Below are 22,656 nucleotides of genomic sequence, written 5' to 3'. Positions count from 1 at the left end.
AACCAAGGACAGTGTGGATGTTTGTACAAGTTAAGCTAGAGGCATCTCGGACCTGGAGCGGTTCGTGGAACAGAGGGATGATTTCTTGGTGGACTCAGGAGCAGAGGGACCTTATGTTTTGATGGACTGGATGCTGTTCCAACAGGCAAATGATGGTAGAACAGACAAGAAGCAGGGAGCAGGGTGCGAGCCAGGGACGTGACGTGGAGTGCAGGGATGAGGACAGGGTGTGGCCACTACCGGAGCGGGGAGGCAGGGTCAGGAATAGAGCCAGAGACAAAGGAGCAGGGACAGTCCAGGGAGCAGGGAGTGAGGTGCAAGCCAGGGTCCAGGGCGTGATGTAGAGGTGAAGACAAAGAGCAGTTAATACTAGAGTGGGGAGGTAGGGTCAGGAACGGAACCAGAGACGAAGGAGCTGGGACGGTCTAGGGAGCAGGAATCTGGGAGTAGCAAAAATCCAATAAGCATCAAAAAGCAAGTAACAAATATCTACTAAGCAGAGCTAGAGTAGTCACGTTTGACACGCGGACCATCTGGCACGGAGTGTCTGGTCCTGGCTCTTCTTATCCACGGCAGGTGGCATTGATTGCGCTGATGGGATTCAGGTGCGCGCAGGAGGAGTCAGAAACTCCACCCAGCTCTAGACTCAGGCAGGTGAGGGAGGGGAAGGAGCACACAGGAGGCAAAACAGGGAGCAGGAACACGTGGATCATGACAGCTACAGATGACTGAAAAAGTACTCCCCACTCGCCCCCTTGTAGAATCAAGCTGTTACATTACATTTTTTGATTTTTCCCCTTAAAGCCAATGAGCAGCGGAACACGACGATGCGTGACATGCAGTGGTTTACCATAAACAGATGGAGTTTTCTGCGCACATAAAAGGAGGAGACTGGATGCAAAGATAGGCGTGTAATTGCGTAATTTTATGCAGCAGTTTTGTATTTTAAACATGACAAAACGGACAAAACAAAGGAAGTACGCGACCGAGGACACTGGACTTACTAATGATAAAATGAGTATAAAACTCTCATTTTTTATTGATATTGACCTCAAATTTGAAATGTAAGTGGTCAACAATGTTGTCAGTTGAGATATAGTGTATTTTTGTCCCCAGCTCTTACTGCAGCTTTCTACACCTTCATTTTCACACAAAAAATGTAGGCGAGGATGAGAAAAATATTTGTGTGTTCCAAAGTGTATAAATGCTCAGCAGACAAACTTACAGTGATTCTGTGGGTAAAACTATAGGGTGTGACCTTTACAAAGACCCCAAACTTGTGCATTTACTACTGAGGGTTCAATAATGGTGATTATTTTAATTTGGAGACGTCAGAACAAAGGCAGTTTCACCAAAATGACCTGGAATGTTAAGGGGTTAAACAGACAAAACATTTTCTACAGAAATGTGTTTGCACTGAAAACTTCTGTAGGACTAACAGCATTTAGCAACGACAAGCTTCAAGAGAAAAACCTTTTCTGACTAAACTATTATAAAAGTTCTCATGTCAAATGTAAACAAACATTTTACCTGAACAGATCACACCAGCATCTTCACTGTGTTTACAGTTATGTGAACCAAATCCTCCGTGTCCACACTGAGTTAAAGAGCTTTCACTCCCAGAACAGCTCACATTATCGAGCCAGATCAGACCAGAGCCTTGACCAAAGTGGGCTTCTTTTGTTGCACGTATTGCTTCTCCACAGTCCATCTGTCTGCACACGACTTTGGCATCGGACATGTCCCAGTCATCATCACACACTGTTCCCCATGCACTGTAATGGAAGAGCTCCACTCTTCCAGAACATGGAGAAGAACCAGGACCAACCAGTCTGATCTCATCTCCTGCTCAGATATTGACAAGAAAATATATATTGCAATTATTATAAGATGCATCAAACAATGAAACCAAATTAAATGAATATATCTGTATCAAAATGGTGGTGGGACTACAAACGTATTAAACCATTTGTTTTATAAATTCCCAAAGTACATGTATAAATTTTATGATACATTTTTAAACTCCCCAAACATTACAATAACAGAGAAAACCTGTTAGCAAAGGGGGTACAAACAGCAGCATCACTGTGGAAAAACATGCACAGGTTTCAGACACAAGGACATGAAAATGTAGCTTCCATAATGAGCAAATATAACTGTATCTTACCCATGTGCAGACAGAGAACATTTCTGTCTTGTCCGACAGCCATGACCTCCAGATGACACTCAAAAGCACTTGGTCGACTTCTGCTGCATTTGGTTTGAAATTAGAAGTCCCCCTTTCATGTCACAGTTCATATTAGCATCTTCAGCCACAGTGACACACACATCGACCAGCTAAATGCATATATCCTGCTCTGCTTTTTTGTCTCTGTTGAAAAGTGTAGAGTAAAACTTTTCTGCTAGAGTTGTCCATCACCTACTTGTTACTTGTTGCCAAGAAGAAATGTTGTTGCTTTGCCTGAAATGTTCCACAGTACGGCTTGATCATTTTTCTTTTTTTTTTTTTTTGTGCCAAAAAAGCTAATATCAGTGAAATATGGAATGCATCTTTAAAGAATGGTAACACTAATAATCACACTTAACACAACAACAGATCTCAAACATTCAGACCACAGACAAGAATCACATTAAAATCACAAACAACATGAATACAGGCAGGAGCAGACAGGAGAAGACAGGAGGAGACAGGAGGAGATGGGAGCAGACAGGAGGAGACAGGAGGAGACAGGACATATACAGGAGAACACCATATTCAAGTGTCATTGCATGTGGCACCAGGACACCCTAGGCCAGAGGTGGATGATCGACTTTGTTGTCATTTTATCTGACCTATGGCCGTGTGTCTTGGACACTCGGGTGAACAGAGCGGCAGGGCTGTCAACCGATCACCACCTGGTGATGAGTTGGATCCACTGGTGGAGGAGGAAGCTGGACAGACCTGGCAGACCCAAGCATACTGTCGGGTCTTCAACTCACACCTTCAGGAGAAGTTCTCCCAAATCCCAAGGGAGGTTGAGGACATGAATTCCGAGTGTGCCATGTTCTCCACCTCTATTGTTGATCTGCAGGGCTGTGGTGCTTGTTGCAGCGCGAACCTGATGGTGGACACAAGCAGTAAGGGATTCCGTTAGGCTGAAGAAGGAGTCCTGTCGAGCCTAGTTGGCTTGTGGGACTCCTGAGACGGCTGACGAGTACCAGCAGGCCAAGCGTGTCGCAGCTTGCACGGTTGATGAGGCAAAAACTTGAGATTGGGAGGAGTTCGGGAGAACATGGACGAGGACTATTGGACGTCCTCAAACAGATTTTGGCAAACCATTTGATGCCTTGTGAGGGGGAGGCAGTACTTCCACGGTGCTGACCTCAACTGGGGAGGTTGTAGGATGGTGGAAGGAATATTTTGAGGATCTCCTCAATCACAACATCTTCCAAGGAAGAAGTAAAGACTGGGGACCCGGAGGCAGACTTGTCCATCACCCTGGCTCAAGTCACTGAGGTGGTTAGTAAGCTCCTCGGTGGCAAGGCTTTGGGGGTGAATCAGATTCAAACCTCAGATTCAGAAGGAGCAGTGTGGTTTTCGTCCCAGTCGTGGAACACAGGACCAAATCTATACTCTCCATCAGGTCCTCGAGGGTTCATGGGAGTTTAACCAACCACTCCACAAGTGTTTTGTGGATCTAGAGAAGGCATTCGACCGTGTCCCGCTTAGTCACATGGGGGGAGCTTGAAGTATAGTCACTGTTCCTCCATGTCGAGAGGAGCCGGCTGAGGTGGAATCTGTTCAGAATGCTTCCTGGGGGAGGTGTTCCTGGCATGTCCCACTGGGAGGAGGCACCCGGGATAGACCCAGGACACGCTGAAGGGACTATGTCTCGGCTGGCCTGGGAACGCCTTGGGGTCCCATCAGAGGAGCTGAAGGATGTGTCTGGGGTGAGGGAAGACTGGAAGTCCCTGCTTAGATTGCAGCCCTGGATAAGTGGACAAAAATGGATGGATAGTATTTCTCACCCCTGTATGTGTGCACATCTTATATTTTTACCTACAATAACTGCAGAATAAAACACCTTTCAAAAGATAAATTAAGTCTAACTCATACAGCTAAACACAAATGTGCCAGAGATCATGGTTCGAATGTGCAACAAAGCAATTCTAATGATCTTACACGATATATTTTACCTACAATTATCTCAATAGTAGAATAAACCACGCTTACCGATCGAGAAGAGCATCCAATCCATCAAAAAATAAGGCCTTCTACTCCTGAGTCGAAATGGTATGGTATGGTATGGTCTGCTTTTATTTGAAACAGGGACAGTGCACGACATTACATTGACCTTAAAAACAGGAAAGATGTCTGGTGCCAGGTTATAACATAAATACTAATTTCCACCTGTAGTCCCTGGACAGGCTGATGTTTAATAAAAATAGGTCTGGTGTAGATGGATGAGAAACCTGTAAATCTATGATACATATATCAAATACAACACATCTCTCATTCAAATATGACATTTCTAAAAACATTCAACTCACACACACACACTTCCATACCAAATTATTCACACACACCATCTTCACTCTTTGCCACAAACCGCTCCGGTTTAGAGATGCCTCCAGTATAACTTATACAAACATCCACAGTGTCCTCGATCACGTGCGTCCTTTGTTTTGTCTGTTTTGTCATGTTTAGAACATAAAACTGTTGCAAAACTACAGTGTGTAAAATACATACAAATTACGAATGAAGAGCTCTTGATTCACTCACTTTACAAACTCGTCAAGCTCCATCTGTTCATAGAAAACTGGCATGCGATACATCGTCGTGTTCTGCTGCTCATTGGCTGTAAGGGGAAAACATCACTAAATGTGTCTAATGTAATTGGTTGATTCTACAAGGGGGAGAGTGGGGCATAAAGTTTCAGTCATCTGTAGCACTGGTTCGCTGTCTGGGGCTCCAGTAACCCAAAACCCCCACCTTACTGGCCAACATTGGTGCCAGTCATAAGGTAGCATGTTTGTTTAGCACTTGGAAACAAAGTTGGCGCTGTCTGAAGTTTATTTTGCCTGAAATCGACAAAAGAAATGCAAAAAAGTAACGGAGCAGATTTCACGTTTGGAATACTTTCCTGCAGCAGATTGGACATGGAGGATCTAATTTAGTTTGTGGACATAATTTCTTCACTGGATTATATTCTCTGGACCTGTGCGGAATGATTGAGAGCAACTCTCTGGGAATATGTGGATGTTTGACAGAACCCGAACCCTCTAAGCTAAGTGGAATCCAAATCCACATTTTTGGCTTTTCTGTAAAAAGGTCTTTCCTGTCAGAACTGTGGTGACTACCAGTGAAAATGATTTGCCTACTCAGAAAGACGAGCGCTGTAGCTTTCATTTGATGTGTAAATTGTTTGTGTGGGTGATGTAAAAGTATATGTAGATTGTTGTGAAGTTGTAAAGTAAGCCCGGGTCGTCGGACCGTTAACAGGTTACCAGAAAAAATACTGACCACTGTGTTTTCACACGAGCACTGCCCATAGACTGTCTGGTGTGATACAAATGTTTGTAATATGTATTGGGTTTACATTTGTTGTTACAAGATGCAGTATAACAAATGTTTTCAATGTTCTACTGTTCTGTTCTGTTAATATCACGTGAATGCCAGGTATCTTTATATTTTTCATGCACGTGTGTTTGATTTCACATGTCGACTCTTTGTTTAGTCTAACTTGTACACACATGCTAATACCCCCGAGGTAGAAAAAAAGCCGAATGATCAGCCAGACAAATTTCTAAAGGCAAAGACAAACAGATTAAGCGTTAATCTGTCTGCTAGTCATAAGACTGAACCGGCTACAAATGTAATAAAATGCACACTGACAGTCTATGTTTTTTGGTGTCTGTGTCAGTTGTCCAGGTCGAAAGACAAAGTTTAAATCTTAACTGGACAAATCATAGGAGTGAAGACATACTCTTTACTTCATTCAGTGTAGTGAAGAGTGCAGTGAGCGTTACACTGGAGAAACTAAACAATCCATAAGAGAATCTCCATCTCAAAGACACTGACCACTCCTTTGAACAGAGTGAGGTTCAGATCTGAGCCAGAGAAAAGAAATGGTTTGAGAGGAGAGTTAAAGAAGATATTTTTGCTAGGAAAGACAATCCTTCCTTAAACAGGAATGGGGCATTAGACATCATCTATCCCCATCTATAACTCCATCCTCAGACCCAAACAAAGAGAGCAATAGCAGGGTCGGTTAAGGTTCCATAGGGCAGTTTCAGTGTAGTTAGCTCCTCTCTTCAGACAGATATAAGGCAGTGTCCAGCAGCAATTTGAAAAGAACTGAAGACGTGGCTTGGATGAGCAGCCAAACGTCTTCACTACTACAACAGTTTGTCCAGTTGACAGATTTAAAGTTTGTCTTTTGTTATGCTTTTTGTTATTGTTTTTCAGATAATTTCCACAACTTTTTGGGATTATAGGATATCTTGATGAGGTTCAGAGTTGTATCAGGCCCTAATCGATCTGTGTTCAGTCAGGACAGGGGTCTGAATCGGAGCCTCCACCGTCTCAAAGTTGAGACATGAAACAGAACTGACACATCGTCGAGATCTTTTGAGATTTGAACACTGTCTTTGTGAGTAAAGGAAACAGAACTGAAAGTAATGGAATTATCTGGTCTCAAGAAGAATTTGTTATGTTCTCTTGAAGGCAACAGAAATGTCTGATTTATTTGTGACTGACTGGAAAATGTTTTTGTTGTAGTGAAGAAACAAGGTTTGTAGAGTCTAGTGTCTCTGTGTAAAATGAATAATTAATAAAAGTTACAATTACAGCTTCATGTTGCTCCTTGCAATGTTCTGCTTATTTTCATCAAACCCTTTTCCCCAAATGAAAGAAAATGACTGAGCCTTAAAATGTTTTTATTCAAAGTTAAAATTCAACATTAAAACATCAACATATTGACAGTAGCCAAAGCAAAGAGAATCATGGCATCACACAAGTAATACACTGGAGTTTGATTCTATCTGACCCTTGTCTTTTCCAAAAACCTGAGCAGCTGGCCACACTGCTCCAGGGTTTTTTAAGAGTTCTCTCTGGGTCTGGCTTGGAGTTTCCAAGAAAACAAACACACTCCGCTCTGTTAGATTGGAAGTGAGACGCTCTAAAGGCTTGTGTATCTTGTTAAATTGCTGTCTGTGTCCTACTGCTGTTTCTAGCTATGTGCAGGCTGCATGTGCACAAGAAAGGACTGATGTGTTCAAGGGGCGTAGGAAATAAGGGTTTTAGGAGATAAAGTATTGGGGTTTCACTAGCATCGTTTATACTGATATTGTCATTCAAATTTCAATGCTGGTGTGTTGCTGGTTTATCAAACTTCTATTGGAGGAAGTGATCCACCTGAAGAGCTACTGCTGCCCAGTGTCCACATTCCCCAATGTCTTACCATTATAAAACATATCCAGTCTTTGTCGCTCAGAATTTTAGAAGTTTTGATAAATGTCGTCCTGCTCCTCAGTGTTAGTTACATTTTCATAATCATCATCATCTTCATCTTCTTGATTGGTCGAATCTTCTCTAACAGCATTGAATCTTGTGCAGGATTGGTATTGATTACTCCTCATCGGGGCGTCAGAGACAGGTTTGGTGCATTGTGGTGCATCAACATTCACATAATCGGCCTCATCCTCATCACTGTCTTCGAGATACTGGTTTCCAACTGCATTCACTGAAACAAGAATCATTTTCAAATGCAAAGAACACATTGTGTAAAGACTAGTATTTAAATGGATGTGTGAGAACAGACTCTGTGCTTGGACGGTGCTTTCTGAATGTTGACTTTGAGGTCTTTTCTTAAGGACCAGGAACAGCAGCAGTGAAACCAAACCAAGAATCAGGACGACTCCAACCACAGAGGGGGCGACAAACAGCACCAGTGGCACTAGTGGAGGAAATAAAGAAGCATCAATCTAACATCAACATGAATTTGTCTGCATAAAAGTGTACTCATCTCTTTTCTTTACATTTGAAATAATAGAGGTTGAGAGAACAATTGTGTAACAGTGGTTAAAGTGGCTGTAATTTTAAAGCAGAGAATCATGAAGTGTTCCTTTAGCACGTTAGCTTTTATTGTAGGTGGAGTTTGTTGTTCACTGAAGCTAGGTTAAGTCGGTAAAGTTGGGAAAAGTGCCTATAAACTCATTACAGTGAATAATTAGGATATGTTGGTAAAGGGAAGAATAACTTTGGAAAGCTGCAAACCTTAAAATAAACTTCATATTTTAGAAGTATATTGCGTCACTAGTGGAATTTATTATTCCATGTCAGTTTTTACATTCAAGCTTATTTTACAGCACTTACATTTAGTGTAGATTTGGACGGGGACTGTCTCTGAGGTGTATGTGCGTCCTGCCCCAGTGACCTGATACACACAGCTGTATTGTCCCTGGTGTTGGCTCTGGGACACATTGAAGTAGAAGGAGGCTGAGTGGTTGACTGAAGGCTCACTGACAGAGCTGTTGGAGCCGGAGAACCACAGGAGGAACAGGCCTTCTGGGACATCTGAGGGGACAGAGCAGCTGAGGACAAAACTGTCTCCCCTGGTGATGTGGACAGTGTCGGAGGAGCAGTGTCCCCCAGCAGGAGAAGACACACACAGGCTGGGCACGGGAAGGTCCACTGGGAAAAATGTAAAATGAAAAAAAAGATATGTTCCTACTTTCAGAACATTGCTTTGACAAATGGTACTTTTAAAATGAAACATGTGAAATTGCCTGCGCAGAGGACTGAAACAAAACCTCACCAAACAAGATTTCTTAAACATTTTTGTTCTGCAAATAAGGTTGACCATAGGTCGTCTAGCACTGTAAAACCTTTTTCCTAAAGTGCCCCTAAACACAGTTCTGACCCCGAACGTTTTGTCAGTTGCTCAAATACACTGCCAAAAAAAAAAAAAAAAAAAAAAGTTGCCACCTGGATTTAACTAAGCAAACAGGTTGTCTCCTCCTGCAGTTGGTCCGGTCTAGGTTCAGCAGAATGAGGTCAGCTGACACCTGAATATCCTGAATGACCAGGTTATTCCATCAGTGGATTTTTGGGCATATTACAAGACGACAATGCCACGATTCATCAGGCTCAAATTGTGACAGAGTGGATCAGGAGCAGAGACGTCATTTTCACACATGGATTGTCCACCACAGAGTCCAGACCTTAACCCCAGTGAGAAACTTTGGGATGTGCTGGAGAAGCTTTGAGCAGCGTCAGACTCGACCATCATCAATGCAACAGGAGAAACATTAAAGCAACAACTGGATGGAAATAAATCTGACACTGCAGAAGCGAAATAAAAAATAATGACACAGCGAATGTGTGATCAAAGCTAAAGGCAGTTTTTTTTTTGGTGGTGAATTTTTTTTTTGGCCAGGCAGTGTATAATTTCTTTTAGCTGTCTAATACCACACCTGAGACTTGAAGAGTAAGAGAGTCACTTTGTGGAGACGTGAGGACTGGACCTGAGGTGTCTCTCTGATACTGACAGTGGTAGGACCCTTCACTGTCAAAGGTCACTCGTGGTAAGTAGAACGTTGGGCTGCTTGAAGTCTGAATGTCTCGATGTCGGTGCATAAGTTTGAACACTCCTCCTGAAATCTGAGTTGAGATGGTACAGGTCACACTGACTCCATGCTGACCCCACATGACATCACGAGAGGGGGACACAGAAATACTGGGCTTTGGAAATTTCACTGAAACAGAAGAGATCACCTGCTTGTTTGCATACATGACATTCTAGTTCCATGTATGATAAATGCAACTCACAAAACAACTATTGTGTTGATGGCTGTGGCTCAAGCCAACTAATGCCAGTTTGCACGTTCCACTTACCAAATCAGTAGTAAACTCAGAATCTCATAATGATGAACTCACCAGTGATGAGAAGTGAGTCACTTTGGGGTGAATCCAAGGTCTGACCTGAGAGCACCATCCGATACAAACAGTGGTAAGGCCCCTTATTGTCAGCAGTCACTTGGGGTAAGTTAAAGGTGGCAGGGTTGGAGCCTAAAGTCTGAACTTCCTGATTTAAGTGTCTCAGAATGAATGTTCCACCTGAAAGTCCATTAATAGAACAGGTGACACTGGCACTTTGACCCCACATGAGCTCAAGAGGAGACAGAGAAACAGTAGGTGTTGGGAATCCCTCTGAAAAAATACAAACAGAACTTCAGAGTTCGGAGTCAAACCACAATTAAATTATAAATAATGCAAAACAAAGTTACTACCTGAACAGATCACACCAGCATCTTCACTGTGTTTACAGTTATTTGAACCAAATCCTCCGTGTCCACACTGAGTTAAAGAGCTTTCACTCCCAGAACAGCTCACATCATCGAGCCAGATCTGACCAGAGCCTTGACCAAAGTGGGCATTTTGTGTCGCACTTATTGCTACTCCACAGTTCATCTGTCTGCACACGACTTTGGCATCGGACATGTCCCAGTCATCATCACACACTGTTCCCCATGTACTGCTGTGGTAGATCTCCACTCTTCCAGAACATCGAGAAGAACCAGAACCAACCAGTCTGATCTGATCTGTAAAGTTAATTGTACAGAGCAGATAAGCACTTGTTCTTCAATGAGGGAGAGAAATTCTAGCAATGACAAGCTCCAAGACAAAAACCTTTTCAACATGCAATGTCTGAGAAAACTATCATAAAAGATTTCATGTCAAATATAAACAAACACATTTTACCTGAACAGATCACACCAGCATCTTCACCATGTCCACAGTTATGGGAACCAAATCCTCTGTGTCCACACTGAGTTAAAGAGCTTTCACTCCCAGAACAGCTCACATCATCGAGCCAGATCTGACCAGAGCCTTGACCAAAGTGGGCTTGTTTTTTCGCACTTATAGCTTCTCCACAGTCCATCTGTCTGCACACGACTTTGGAATCGGACATGTCCCAGTCATCATCACACACTGTTCCCCATGTTCCGCTGTGGTAGATCTCCACTCTTCCAGAACATCGAGAAGAACCAGGACCAACCAGTCTGATCTGATCTCCTGCTTGAATATTGCCAAGAAAATATATATTGCAATTATTACAATATGCATCAAACCAAATTAATTGAACATATCTGTATTTAAAATGGTGGTGGGACTAAATGTATTAAACCATTTCTTTTATAAATTCCTGAAATAAAAATATAACTTTTATGATACATTTTTATTTCCAATTTGATGTTGAAATAAGCTAAACTAAACTCCCCAAACATTATAATAACAGAGCAAACCTGTTAGCAAAGGTGGTACAAACAGCAGCATCACTGTGGAAAAACATGCACAGGTTTCAGACACAAGGACATGAAAATGTAGCTTCCATAATGAGCAAATAGAACTGTATCTTACCCATGTGCAGACAGAGAACATTTCTGCCTCGTCCGACAGCCATGACGTCCAGATGAAACTCAAAAGCACTTGGTCGACTTCTGCTGCATTTGGTAAAAAGTTGAAGTTCCTCTTTCATGTCACACATTCACACACACATACACCCACACACTCCCAGATCAGCCACAGTTTCAAAGTAAAATATATAAACACATATACACATAGACAAAGATGCACATACATGTGTATACATAAATATATGCACATGCACCCACATGGCCAACGAAGTATTTATTCAGCCACCAATTGTGCAAGTTTTCCCACTTAAAAAGGCCTGTAATTTTCATCATAGTTTCACTTCAACTATGAGAGACAGAATGAGAAAAAATATCCAGGAAATCATGTCTAGTTTTTAAAGAATTTATTTGCAAATTCATGGCAGGAAATAAGTATATAAGTAGTGATTCACAGTAGGTCTGGTGTTCTTTGGATGCAACTCAAAGTTGAGTTTTTACCAAAAAGTTGTATTTTGGTTTGATTTGACCATGAGATTCTCCCAATCCTCTTTTGGATCATCCAAATGCTTCTATCAAACTTCAGACGGGCCTGGACATGTCCTGTCTTAAGCAGAGGACACGTCTGGCACTGCAGGATTTGAGTCCCTGGTGGTGTAGTGTGTTACTGATGGTCCCTTTGTCACTTTGGTCCCAGCTCTCTGCAGGTCATTCACTCGGTCGCCCCGTGTGGTTCTGGGATTTTTGCTCACTGTTCTTGTGTCATTTTGACCCCGGGGGGGAGATCTTGCATGGAGCCCCAGATCGAGGGAGATTATCAGTGGTGTTGTCTTCCATTTTCTAATAATTGTCCTTTGACAGCTCTTTGGTCTTGGCCATAGTGGAGTTTGGAGTCTGACTGTTTGAGGTTGTGGACAGGCGTCTTTTATACTGATAACTAGTTCAAACATATGGGACAATTCTTTGACTAGTTAGGTTTTGTATTAAGAAGTAAAGCATGTGTTTTTACTGTTAACCCTGTAGCCTGATACAGTTCTAAATTTCTCAATAATTTCTATTATTAGTGGAATATATTTTTGAGGTTCTGTGGCGTAAAGTAAATGATGTTGTCTGTATATAATGGAATCTTATTTTCCACCTTTCTAACTGTGATTCCAGGGATCTCATTGTTACGTCGTATGGTCACAGCGAAGGGTTCAGTTGCCAGTTTAAACAAAACAGGAGACAAGAGGCATCCTTGGCAGCATCCTCGAGTCAGACCAAAACACTACATTTATAGATTTGAGCTTTTGGCTTGATGTATAATGATTTGATCCGTCGAATGCAGTTTTCCTAGGGTTACATTTTTTTAGCACTTGTGAAAGGTTGAATCACTCGACGCCATCTGCTTTTTCTGTATCTAAAGGTAGAATAAATGCTTGTTGTTTTGATACGTTCTATTGGTCAATAATGATCAAGAGTTTCCTGATAGTGACTAATGTATATCTGGCTTTAGTGAAACCTGATTGATCAGAGCTAATAAGCTGTTGAATGTAATTTTGTAAACTTCCTGCAATAATTTTTTTAAGGATGAGATGTAGGATGAGCATTTATCCTCTTTGTGGATGAGAGATATAATTGCTGTGTCCATTGATCAGGCGAGTGATGGAGTCATGGAACAAAGGAATAAACAGAGGACTTAATTGGGACCAAAAACTTTTATAAAACTCAATTGTGTCACACTTAACATAAAAACACAACAGATTTAAAAACATTCACACCACAGACAACAAGAATCACATTAAAATCACACACAAGAATACAGACAGGAGCAATTCACAACCCACAGACAGGAGTGGTCAAACAGATCGTTAATTTCCATCATAAAGTTTTAAGAGTTGTCAAATTGCATCATGTTATTTTTCTTTATAAAGTTTATAAAGTGCTACTTTGCCTAAAATTGTGAATATACAAAACAACACACGAAAATGTGTTTGACATGGCAAACATCAAACTATAATAAATTAAAATATTGTAGTTCCAACTTTTCTTATGTAAATATATATAAATATTTTTAAGATTTGTATTACAATAATAAATGATAATGATAAAATAATAAATGGACTGCAAATGAAATAGAAAGTGCAACCACTTTAGGAGCAGCAACACTATGACAAACTTGGTTCTTTAATTTGCTCAATTTATCTCAACTTCTGGGAAAAAAATATGTTAATTTATGCTTTTTATTCACAGAGGAACTGTCAGCTACTATCAAGCAACAGGGTAATTTCTTTTTTAAATTTAAATCTCTTAATCTATTTAGTTTCCACCTTCTGACCGTGATGATAATAGTACAGTGTAGTTCTACAAAATGCACCAACATGACCAACTTTAGTTTTAGTTCAATCACAAATAATTTATTAAAAAGACGTTCTCTCAGCTGTGCTCTTCATTCACCATCAGTCGTCCTTCTGCAGTGCCTCATACTTTACACCTCTCACTCGAAACAGGAACCGACACTATGACATAAATAAAGCGTGTAAGTATGTTTATATAAAGGCAGAGACATGATGAACAGAATGACTGAGAACTGACTGGGAGAATCACTTGACTCTGCTGTTCTCCTGTGATGAAGCAGACAGACCAAAATGAACACCAGGGGGAGCACTAGACCTCCGACTGCAGCTGGGACTAATGCAGCAGGTCATCCCCCAGTTTTTCACATTTTATTTGACATCAGTGTGTGTGGTAAATTGTTCCATTTAATAAAGTTTAGAGACACCATCAACAAACTTATTGTGATCCATTAGACATGACAAAATGTGGAAAGAAAATGATTGTCACTGTCTGACATGAAATCAGACTAAACTTTTCTAGTTTTAGGTCAATGAGGATTACCAAAATTATTTCTATTTGCTCAGTGCCAGAGTAATGACAGGAGGATTTTTCATGAGTTTCTTCAGAGTCAGAATGTTATATACAGTAACATTAATATGACTTTAAACAACTGGGGAAACCCAGATGATGTCATGTCTTTGGAAGCTTCTGGTTGGTTTATTGACAACATCTGAGTTTAGAAACACACCTGTGGATGTGTTTGAAGACACACCTGAAACACTCTGCTTCTTTTGTGTAACATCATGGGAAAGTCAAAAGAAATCAGCCAAAACATCAGGAAGAGAACTGTGGACAAGTCTGGTTCATCCTTGATACTTGAAGGAGCCACGTTCATCTGTTCAATTATACACAAGTATAAAGACCATGGGAATGTCCAGCATCACACCGCTCAGACACAACAAGAGATGAACGAGCTTTGGTCTGAAATGTGCAGATCAACACAAGAACAAAAGCACAAGACCTTGTGAAGATGCTGCTGAAGCTGGTTATTTATTTGATTAGGACAATGCATGCTGATGAACAGACATGATACAACATGAATGTAAACACACCAGATTATAGCCAAAGGCTAATTTACATCTTTTGTCCCAAGGTCTGGGGCCATAAAAGAGTCAAAATAAAAACTGGACACTACGCTCATTGCACATTACACTCATTGCACAGTCCTCATTATTTCAGTCTGTTTGGCCCATTCAAGACAGTTACATTTTATACCCGTCCCCTTCATTTTTTTCCCATTCATGCAAATATATCTCTATAGAAAAGTTAAAGTCACATTGTCACTACAGATGATGCATGTTTGGTTTGACCATAACCAACGTGACAGTGGTGGGAAAGGGCTTTTTTCAAATTTATTTATTTATTTTTTTTATCCCAGACTGTTTTTGTTGTGTTTAACAAAAGGCATGAGTCCTTAAGCCAGTTATGCACAGACGATAACTCATCAGCAGCTGTGAGGTCATCAGCAGCTGTGAGGTCATCAGCCGCTTGCAGAACGTTTTTGGCTCGAGTGTAGATAATTTCATCATCCGCATACATTTGGATAAGTATTTGGTTAAGTGATTGATAAAGAGGGAGAATAAGACCGGCCCAAGGATTGACCCCTGTGGGACTCCAACATCACAGTCTAAACATGAAGATTTTACACCATGAACTACCACATGCTGTTTCCTGTGAGACAGATATGATGTGAACCATTGAAGAGCCTGACTGGAGATGTTAAACTGAGTCAACCTGGAGCAAGATCTGATGGTTTATGGAGTCGAAGGTTTTCTTAAAGTCTAAGAAAACAGCCCCAACACAGGAGCTCCTATCAAGCAAACTCTTTATGTTCTCAGTTCCTTTTTCTAATCTTTTAATATCATGGGAAGGCCAAGTATTTTTATATTTTTCATACACATGTTTGATTTCACATGTCGACTCTTTGATTAGTCTAACCTGTACACATGCTAATACCCCTCTGAGGTAGAAAAAGCCAAATGATCAATCCAGACACAGTTCTAAAGGCAAATTGTGCTTTGGGAGATCTGGGGACAGTATTTAAGTGTTAAGAGTTGTATCAGGCCCTAATCAATCTGTGTTCAGTCAGGACAGGGGTCTGAATCGGAGCCTCCACCGTCTCAAAGTTGAGACATGAAACAGAACTGACACATTGTCGAGATCTTTTGAGATTTGAACACTGTGTTTGTGAGTAAAGGAAACAGAACTGAAAGGAATGGAATTATCTGGTCTCAAGAAGAATTTGTTATGTTCTCTTGAAGGCAACAGAGAGGTCTGATTTATTTGTGACTGACTGGAAAATGTTTTTGTTGTAGTGAAGAAACAAGGTTTGTAGAGTCTAGTGTCTGTGTAAAATGAATAATTAATCACAGTTACAATTACAGCTTCATGTTGCTCCTTGCTATTTTCTGCTTATTTTCATCAAACCCTTTTCCCCAAATGAAAGTAAATGACTGAGCCTTAAAATGTTTTTATTCAAAGTTAAAATTCAACATTAAAACATCAACATATTGACAGTAGCCAAAGCAAAGAGAATCATGGCATCACACAAGTAATACACTGGAGGCTAGAGCTGTTGTCTAGTTTCTGGAGCAGTCGTCTAAATGAAAGAGAATTTAAAGTTGAACAGAGTTATTACAATTGAACAATGCATAAACCAATGTGAAAGAGAACAGTGCCAAGCTAAAAATAAAAGGTAGTTTAAGGTGTTTAAATGTCTCAGTTCTTTATTCTGATGTGCAGGACTGAATGTTTTCCATTTGGCACAAAGTGTGTTCTGATCTGGCATACTCTGATTTGAAGTGGTTTATTCAGGTCTAAAGATCTTTTCCAAAAACCTGAGCAGCTGGCCACACTGCTCCAGGATTTTTTAAGAGTTCTCTCTGGGTCTGGCTTGGAGTTTCCAAGAAAACACACTCCGCTCTGTTAGATTTGAAGTGAGACGCTCTAAAGGCTTGTGTATCTTGTTAAATTGCTGTCTGTGTCCTACTGCTGTTTCTAGCTATGTGCAGGCTGCATGTGCACAAGAAAGGACTGATGTGTTCAAGGGGCGTAGGAAATAAGGGTTTTAGGAGATAAAATATTTCATTAGCATCATTTATACTGCTTTTGTTACTATACTAAAAGTACTATACTGTTACTACTAATATCAATGCTGGTGTGTTGCTGGTTTATCAAACCTCTATTTCTGGAGGAAGTGATCCACCTGAAGAGCTACTGCTGCCCAGTGTCCACATTCCCCAATGTCTTACCATTATAAAACATATCCAGTCTTTGTCGCTCAGAATTTTAGAAGTTTTCCTGCTCCTCAGTGTTAATCTCAGTTTTCATAATCATCATCATCATCTTCTTGATTGGTCAAATCTTCTCTAGCAACTTTGAAACTTCTCACCGGGGGGTCGGAGACAGGTTTGGTGCATTTTGGTGCATCAACATTGACATAAACCTTCTCATCCTCATTATTGTCTTCGAGATGATTGTTTTCAGCTTCATCCACTGAAACAAGAATCATTTTCAAATGCAAAGAACACATTGTGTAAAGACTAGTATTTAAATGGATGTGTGAGAACAGACTCTGTGCTTGGACGGTGCTTTCTGAATGTTGACTTTGAGATCTTTTCTTAAGGACCAGGAACAGCAGCAGTGAAACCAAACCAAGAATCAGGACGACTCCAACCACAGAGGGGGCGACAAACAGCACCAGTGGCACTAGTGGAGGAAATAAATATCAAACAGTCCAATATTCATGAAAACATCAACATGATTGTGTCTGCATAAAAATGTCTCTCTTCTGGATTAAAATATGTTATTTACATATGAAATAATAAAGGTGTTGAGAGAACAATTGTGTAACAGTGGTTAAAGTGGCTGTAAATTTAAAGCAGATATTGAGGAAGTGTTCTGTTAGCATGTTAGTTTTTAGAGAAGATGGAGTTTGCTGTTAACTGAAGCAGGGTTAGGTAGGTAAAGTTGGGAAAAGTGCCTGTAAATTCGTTGCAGTGAATAATTAGGATGTGTTGGGAAAGTGAGGGTTAACTTTGGAATGCTGCAAACTGTTTAAAATAAACTTTTCAACACGTTTTAGAAGTATATTTAGTTCCTCTTTGTTTTATTGTGTAAATACTTATATATTTTCTTACTACTTATTGCACAGTTGGCACCAAGATTATTTTACAGCACTTACATTTAATGTAGATTTGGATGGGGACTGTCTCTGAGGTGTATGTGCGTCCTGCCCCAGTGACCTGATACACACAGCTGTATTGTCCCTGGTGTTGGCTCTGGGACACAGGGAAGTAGAAGGAGGCTGAGTGGTTGACTGAAGGCTCACTGACAGAGCTGTTGGAGCCAGAGAACCACAGGAGGAACAGGCCTTCTGGGACATCTGAGGGGACAGAGCAGCTGAGGACAAAACTGTCTCCCCTGGTGATGTGGACGGTGTCGGAGGAGCAGTGTCCCCCAGCAGGAGAAGACACACACAGGCTGGGCACGGGAAGGTCCACTGGGAGGAAAACAGAAAGTTAAGTAGCATCAGTCTTGAGTCAGTCACTAAATAAGTTAAAGCCCCAAAAGAACTCACCAGTGACATGAAGAGACACTGAGTCACTTTGTGGAGAGCTGAAAGATCGACCTGAGAGCACTTTCTGATACAGACAGTAGTAAGATCCTTCATTGTCAAAAGTCACTCGAGAAAAGCTGAAGGTGGCAGGATTGGAGGTAGATCTCTGGACATTTTGAGTTGAACGCTTCAGAAAGAATGTTCCTCCTGAATGGTCTGTATTTATGGAACAGGTGAGTTTGACACTCTGACCCCACATCACTGTTTGGCTGGTCACAGAAATATTTGGCTTTGCGAGTCTTCCTAGATGGAAAAAATTAGTTGCCAAATGGCAGACATGTAAATTTTTGCAATCTCATCATACAATATAACAAAAAGACATTGTAACCTGGGTGTAAAATATAGAAGTACTTCCAAACTATATTACAGAACATATAACAACAAGTTCTACCTGAACAGATCACACCAGCATCTTCATTATGTTTACAGTCTTGTGAACCAAATCCTCCATGTCCACATTGAGTCTCTGGTACTGTACACAAATGGCTTACTTCCTACCTCACAGACAGAACATTTATGGTAAGCTTAGACACCTGCTCCTCTCAGGTTCATAAAATCACATGTGGTGTGCCCCAGGGTTCCATTTTAGGTCCTATACTTTTTAACCTGTACATGCTCCCTCTTGGTGATGTCATCAGGACACATGGAATCAGCTTCCACAGCTATGCAGATGATACACAGCTTTACATCTCCATGTCTCCTGATGACACCAGCCCAGTGGATGCTCTTTTTAACTGTATTTTAGACATCAAATCCTGGATGGCAGAAAACTTCCTCCAGCTTAACCAGGACAAAACTGAGGTTTTAATCATTGGTCCTGAGGCCCAGAGAGAGAAACTTTTACCCAAATTACAGTCACAGTCTTTTAATCCATCATCACAAGTAAGAAACCTGGGCGTTATTTTTGACTCTGAGCTGACTTTTATTCCACACATTAAAAACATCACAAAAATTGTTTTTTACCATTTGAAAAACATAGCCAGAGTCCGTCCCATTCTCTCTCGGGCCAACACAGAGACGCTGATGCTTTTATCACCAGTCGTATAGACTACTGTAATGCCCTGCTCTCTGGTCTTCCCAAAAAGGCGATTTCAGGTCTACAATTATTACAAAATTCAGCAGCACGTGTCCTGACTAAGACCAGGGGGCGGGGCCACATTACACCGGTATTAGAATCCCTGCATTGGCTCCCTGTGTGTTTCAGGATCGATTTTAAAGTTCTTTTACTGGTTTTTAAATGTCTTAATGGTCTTGGGCCTTCTTATCTTACAGAACTGCTTTTATCCTATGAACCCTCGCGGCCCCTGCGCTCCTCCGGCAGCAGGCTCCTAGTCATTCCCAAAGTCAGGACACACACGCATGGAGAGGCCTCTTTCCAGTTTTATGGCCCCCGTCTATGGAACAGCCTGCCGGAGGACCTCAGGGCCGCAGAGAACATTCAGGTTTTTAAAAGCAGGCTCAAGACCCATCTTTTTAGCATAGCTTTTGATTAGTATTTATCATTTTAAGTTTACTTCTCTGTTTATTTAGTCTTATTTAGGCTGGCTAGTGTGTTCATGTTTTACTTATGTTTTATTTACTTGTTTAGTTTTGACTTATTTTATTATTTATTGATTATTTTATTATTTATTGATTATTTATTTTATTATTTATTGACTTATTTATTAGTTTTGACTTATTTTATTATTTTTAATCATTTTAGATTTGCCAGTGTTTCCTCTGAGGAGCCCTCTGCACCGGGAGCTGTGGTTGGCTGTGGCTGCTGGGCCCTGGCTCGTGGGCCCTGGAGGTTTGGTCTTGACCTCATCTCTTCTCTGGGCCCTGGTGTCCTGTGGCTGTGGGTGACCCTGTTCCTGGTGCAGATGGTTCCTCTGGTGGCGCTCTCTCATCTGGTTCATCTTTATCCAGCCTGTTCCACTTAAACATATTTTAAATGAAACTGAGGTATTTTAACATGTGTTGAGGTGGGGGGTGGGAGTGTGTGTTGGGGTGGGGGGTTGTTTGGTTGTGTTTATTGATGTGTTGGGGTTGGGTTGTTGGGCTGTCGGGTGGCTGGGTGGGTTTGGTGGGTGGGACTGATTTTAATGCTTTGTAAAGCACTTTGTGTTACTTTTTTTTGTATGAAAAGTGCTTTATAAATAAAGTTTGATTTGATTTGATTTGATTTGATTTGATTAAAGAGCTTTCACTCCCAGAACAGCTCACATCATCGAGCCAGATCTGACCAGAGCCTGGACCAAAGTGGGCTTCTTTTGTCGCATTTATTGCTACTCCACAGTCCATCTGTCTGCACACGACTTTGGCATCGGACATGTCCCAGTCATCATCACACACTGTTCCCCATGTTCTGCTGTGGTAGATCTCCACTCTTCCAGAACATCGAGAAGAACCAGGACCAACCAGTCTGATATGATCTGTAAAGTTAATTGTATAGAGCAAATCAGCACTAGTTTTTTGTTGTTTTTTTTTAATGAGGGAGATAAATTATATATTTTCCCTTCTATTATAAATACTCAAACCATTCGAATCAGTTAACCCCTTAACCCCGTTCCGACGGCCCGCCGTCAGGCGCCCTCGTTAAAACTTTACAGCAATGTACGTATATTTCTACGTCACCCACACAAACAATCTACACATCAAATGAAAGCTACGGCATTCATCTTTCTGAATATGTAAACCATTTACACCTGTAATTACCACAGTGCTGACAGGAAAGCTGTTTTTACAGAGAAGTCAGAAATGTGGATTTGGACTTGCCTTAACTTTGAAGGCTCTGGTTCTGTCAAACATCCACATATTCACACAAAGTTGGTCTCATTTGTTCCGTACATGTCCAGAGAATATAATCCAGTAAAGAAATAATGTCCACAAAATAAGTTAGATCCTCCATGTCCAATCTGCTGCAAGAAAGTGAAATCTGCTCCGTCACTTTTTTGCATTTCTTTTGTCGATTTCAAGCATAATAAACTTCTGACAGTGCCAACTTTGTTCCTCAGTGCCCAACACTCATGTTAGCTTGTGACTGATACCAAAGTTGGCCAATAAGGTGGGGGTTTTGAGTTACTGGAGCCCCGGACAGTGAATGAGTGCTACAGATGACTGAAGGAGTCCCACCCCACTCTCCCCCTTGTAGAATCAAGCTGTTACATTACACACGTTTAGTGATATTTTCCTCTTACAGCCAATAAGCAGCGGAACACGACGATGCGTGACATGCAGTGGTTTCCCGTAAACAGACGGAGTTTGCTGCGCGCGTAAAAGGAGGAGACTTGATGCAAAGATCCGCGCGCAAAATTACGTGCATGTAATTGCATAATTTTACATGACTGTTTAGCAGCAGTTTTGTGCTTTAAACATGAGGAAACGGACAAAAAGTACGCAACCAAGGACACTGTGGATGTTTGTACAAGTTAAGCTAGAGGCATCTCGGACCTGGAGCGGTTCGTGGAACAGAGGGACGATCTCTTGGTGGACTCAGGAGCAGAGAGACCTTATGTTTTGATGGACTGGATGCTGTTCCAACAGGCAAATGATGGTAGAACAGACAAGAAGCAGGGAGCAGGGTGCGAGCCAGGGACGTGACGTGGAGTGCAGGGATGAGGACAGGGTGTGGCCACTACCGGAGCGGGGAGGCAGGGTCAGGAATAGAGCCAGAGACAAAGGAGCAGGGACAGTCCAGGGAGCAGGGAGTGAGGTGCAAGCCAGGGTCCAGGGCGTGATGTAGAGGTGAAGACAAAGAGCAGTTAATACTAGAGTGGGGAGGTAGGGTCAGGAACGGAACCAGAGACGAAGGAGCTGGGACGGTCTAGGGAGCAGGAATCTGGGAGTAGCAAAAATCCAATAAGCATCAAAAAGCAAGTAACAAATATCTACTAAGCAGAGTTAGAATAGTCACGTTTGACACGCGGACCATCTGGCACGGAGTGTCTGGTCCTGGCTCTTCTTATCCACGGCAGGTGGCATTGATTGCGCTGATGGGATTCAGGTGCGCGCAGGAGGAGTCAGAAACTCCACCCAGCTCTAGACTCAGGCAGGTGGAGGGGAGGGGAAGGAGCATACAGGAGGCAAAACAGGGAGCAGGAACACGTGGATCATGACAGCTACAGATGACTGAAAAAGTACTCCCCACTCGCCCCCTTGTAGAATCAAGCTGTTACATTACATTTTTTGATTTTTCCCCTTAAAGCCAATGAGCAGCGGAACACGACGATGCGTGACATGCAGTGGTTTACCATAAACAGATGGAGTTTTCTGCGCACATAAAA

The 22,656-nt window shown here is 41.6% G+C and overlaps 1 protein-coding gene across 1 annotated transcript in view; it reads right to left on the bottom strand.

Annotated features, from left to right (window-relative positions):
- Positions 1 to 22,656, bottom strand: part of LOC117374619 (deleted in malignant brain tumors 1 protein-like) — a 53,186-nt gene that overhangs the window by 18,328 nt on the left and 12,202 nt on the right. The window contains 14 exon segments of the mRNA XM_055223759.1: positions 1,531 to 1,845; positions 2,053 to 2,085; positions 2,168 to 2,250; positions 2,980 to 3,098; positions 7,525 to 7,724; positions 7,803 to 7,937; positions 8,357 to 8,674; positions 9,457 to 9,738; positions 9,920 to 10,192; positions 10,273 to 10,584; positions 10,667 to 11,059; positions 17,158 to 17,268; positions 17,957 to 18,274; positions 20,581 to 20,805. Coding sequence (XP_055079734.1) covers positions 1,531 to 1,845; positions 2,053 to 2,085; positions 2,168 to 2,250; positions 2,980 to 3,098; positions 7,525 to 7,724; positions 7,803 to 7,937; positions 8,357 to 8,674; positions 9,457 to 9,738; positions 9,920 to 10,192; positions 10,273 to 10,584; positions 10,667 to 11,059; positions 17,158 to 17,268; positions 17,957 to 18,274; positions 20,581 to 20,805 — 3,117 coding nt within the window.

The sequence above is a fragment of the Periophthalmus magnuspinnatus genome, chromosome 8 (assembly GCF_009829125.3).
Source record: "Periophthalmus magnuspinnatus isolate fPerMag1 chromosome 8, fPerMag1.2.pri, whole genome shotgun sequence".
NCBI classification, from domain to species: domain Eukaryota; kingdom Metazoa; phylum Chordata; class Actinopteri; order Gobiiformes; family Gobiidae; genus Periophthalmus; species Periophthalmus magnuspinnatus.
This window is presented reverse-complemented; position numbering and strand designations above follow the sequence as displayed.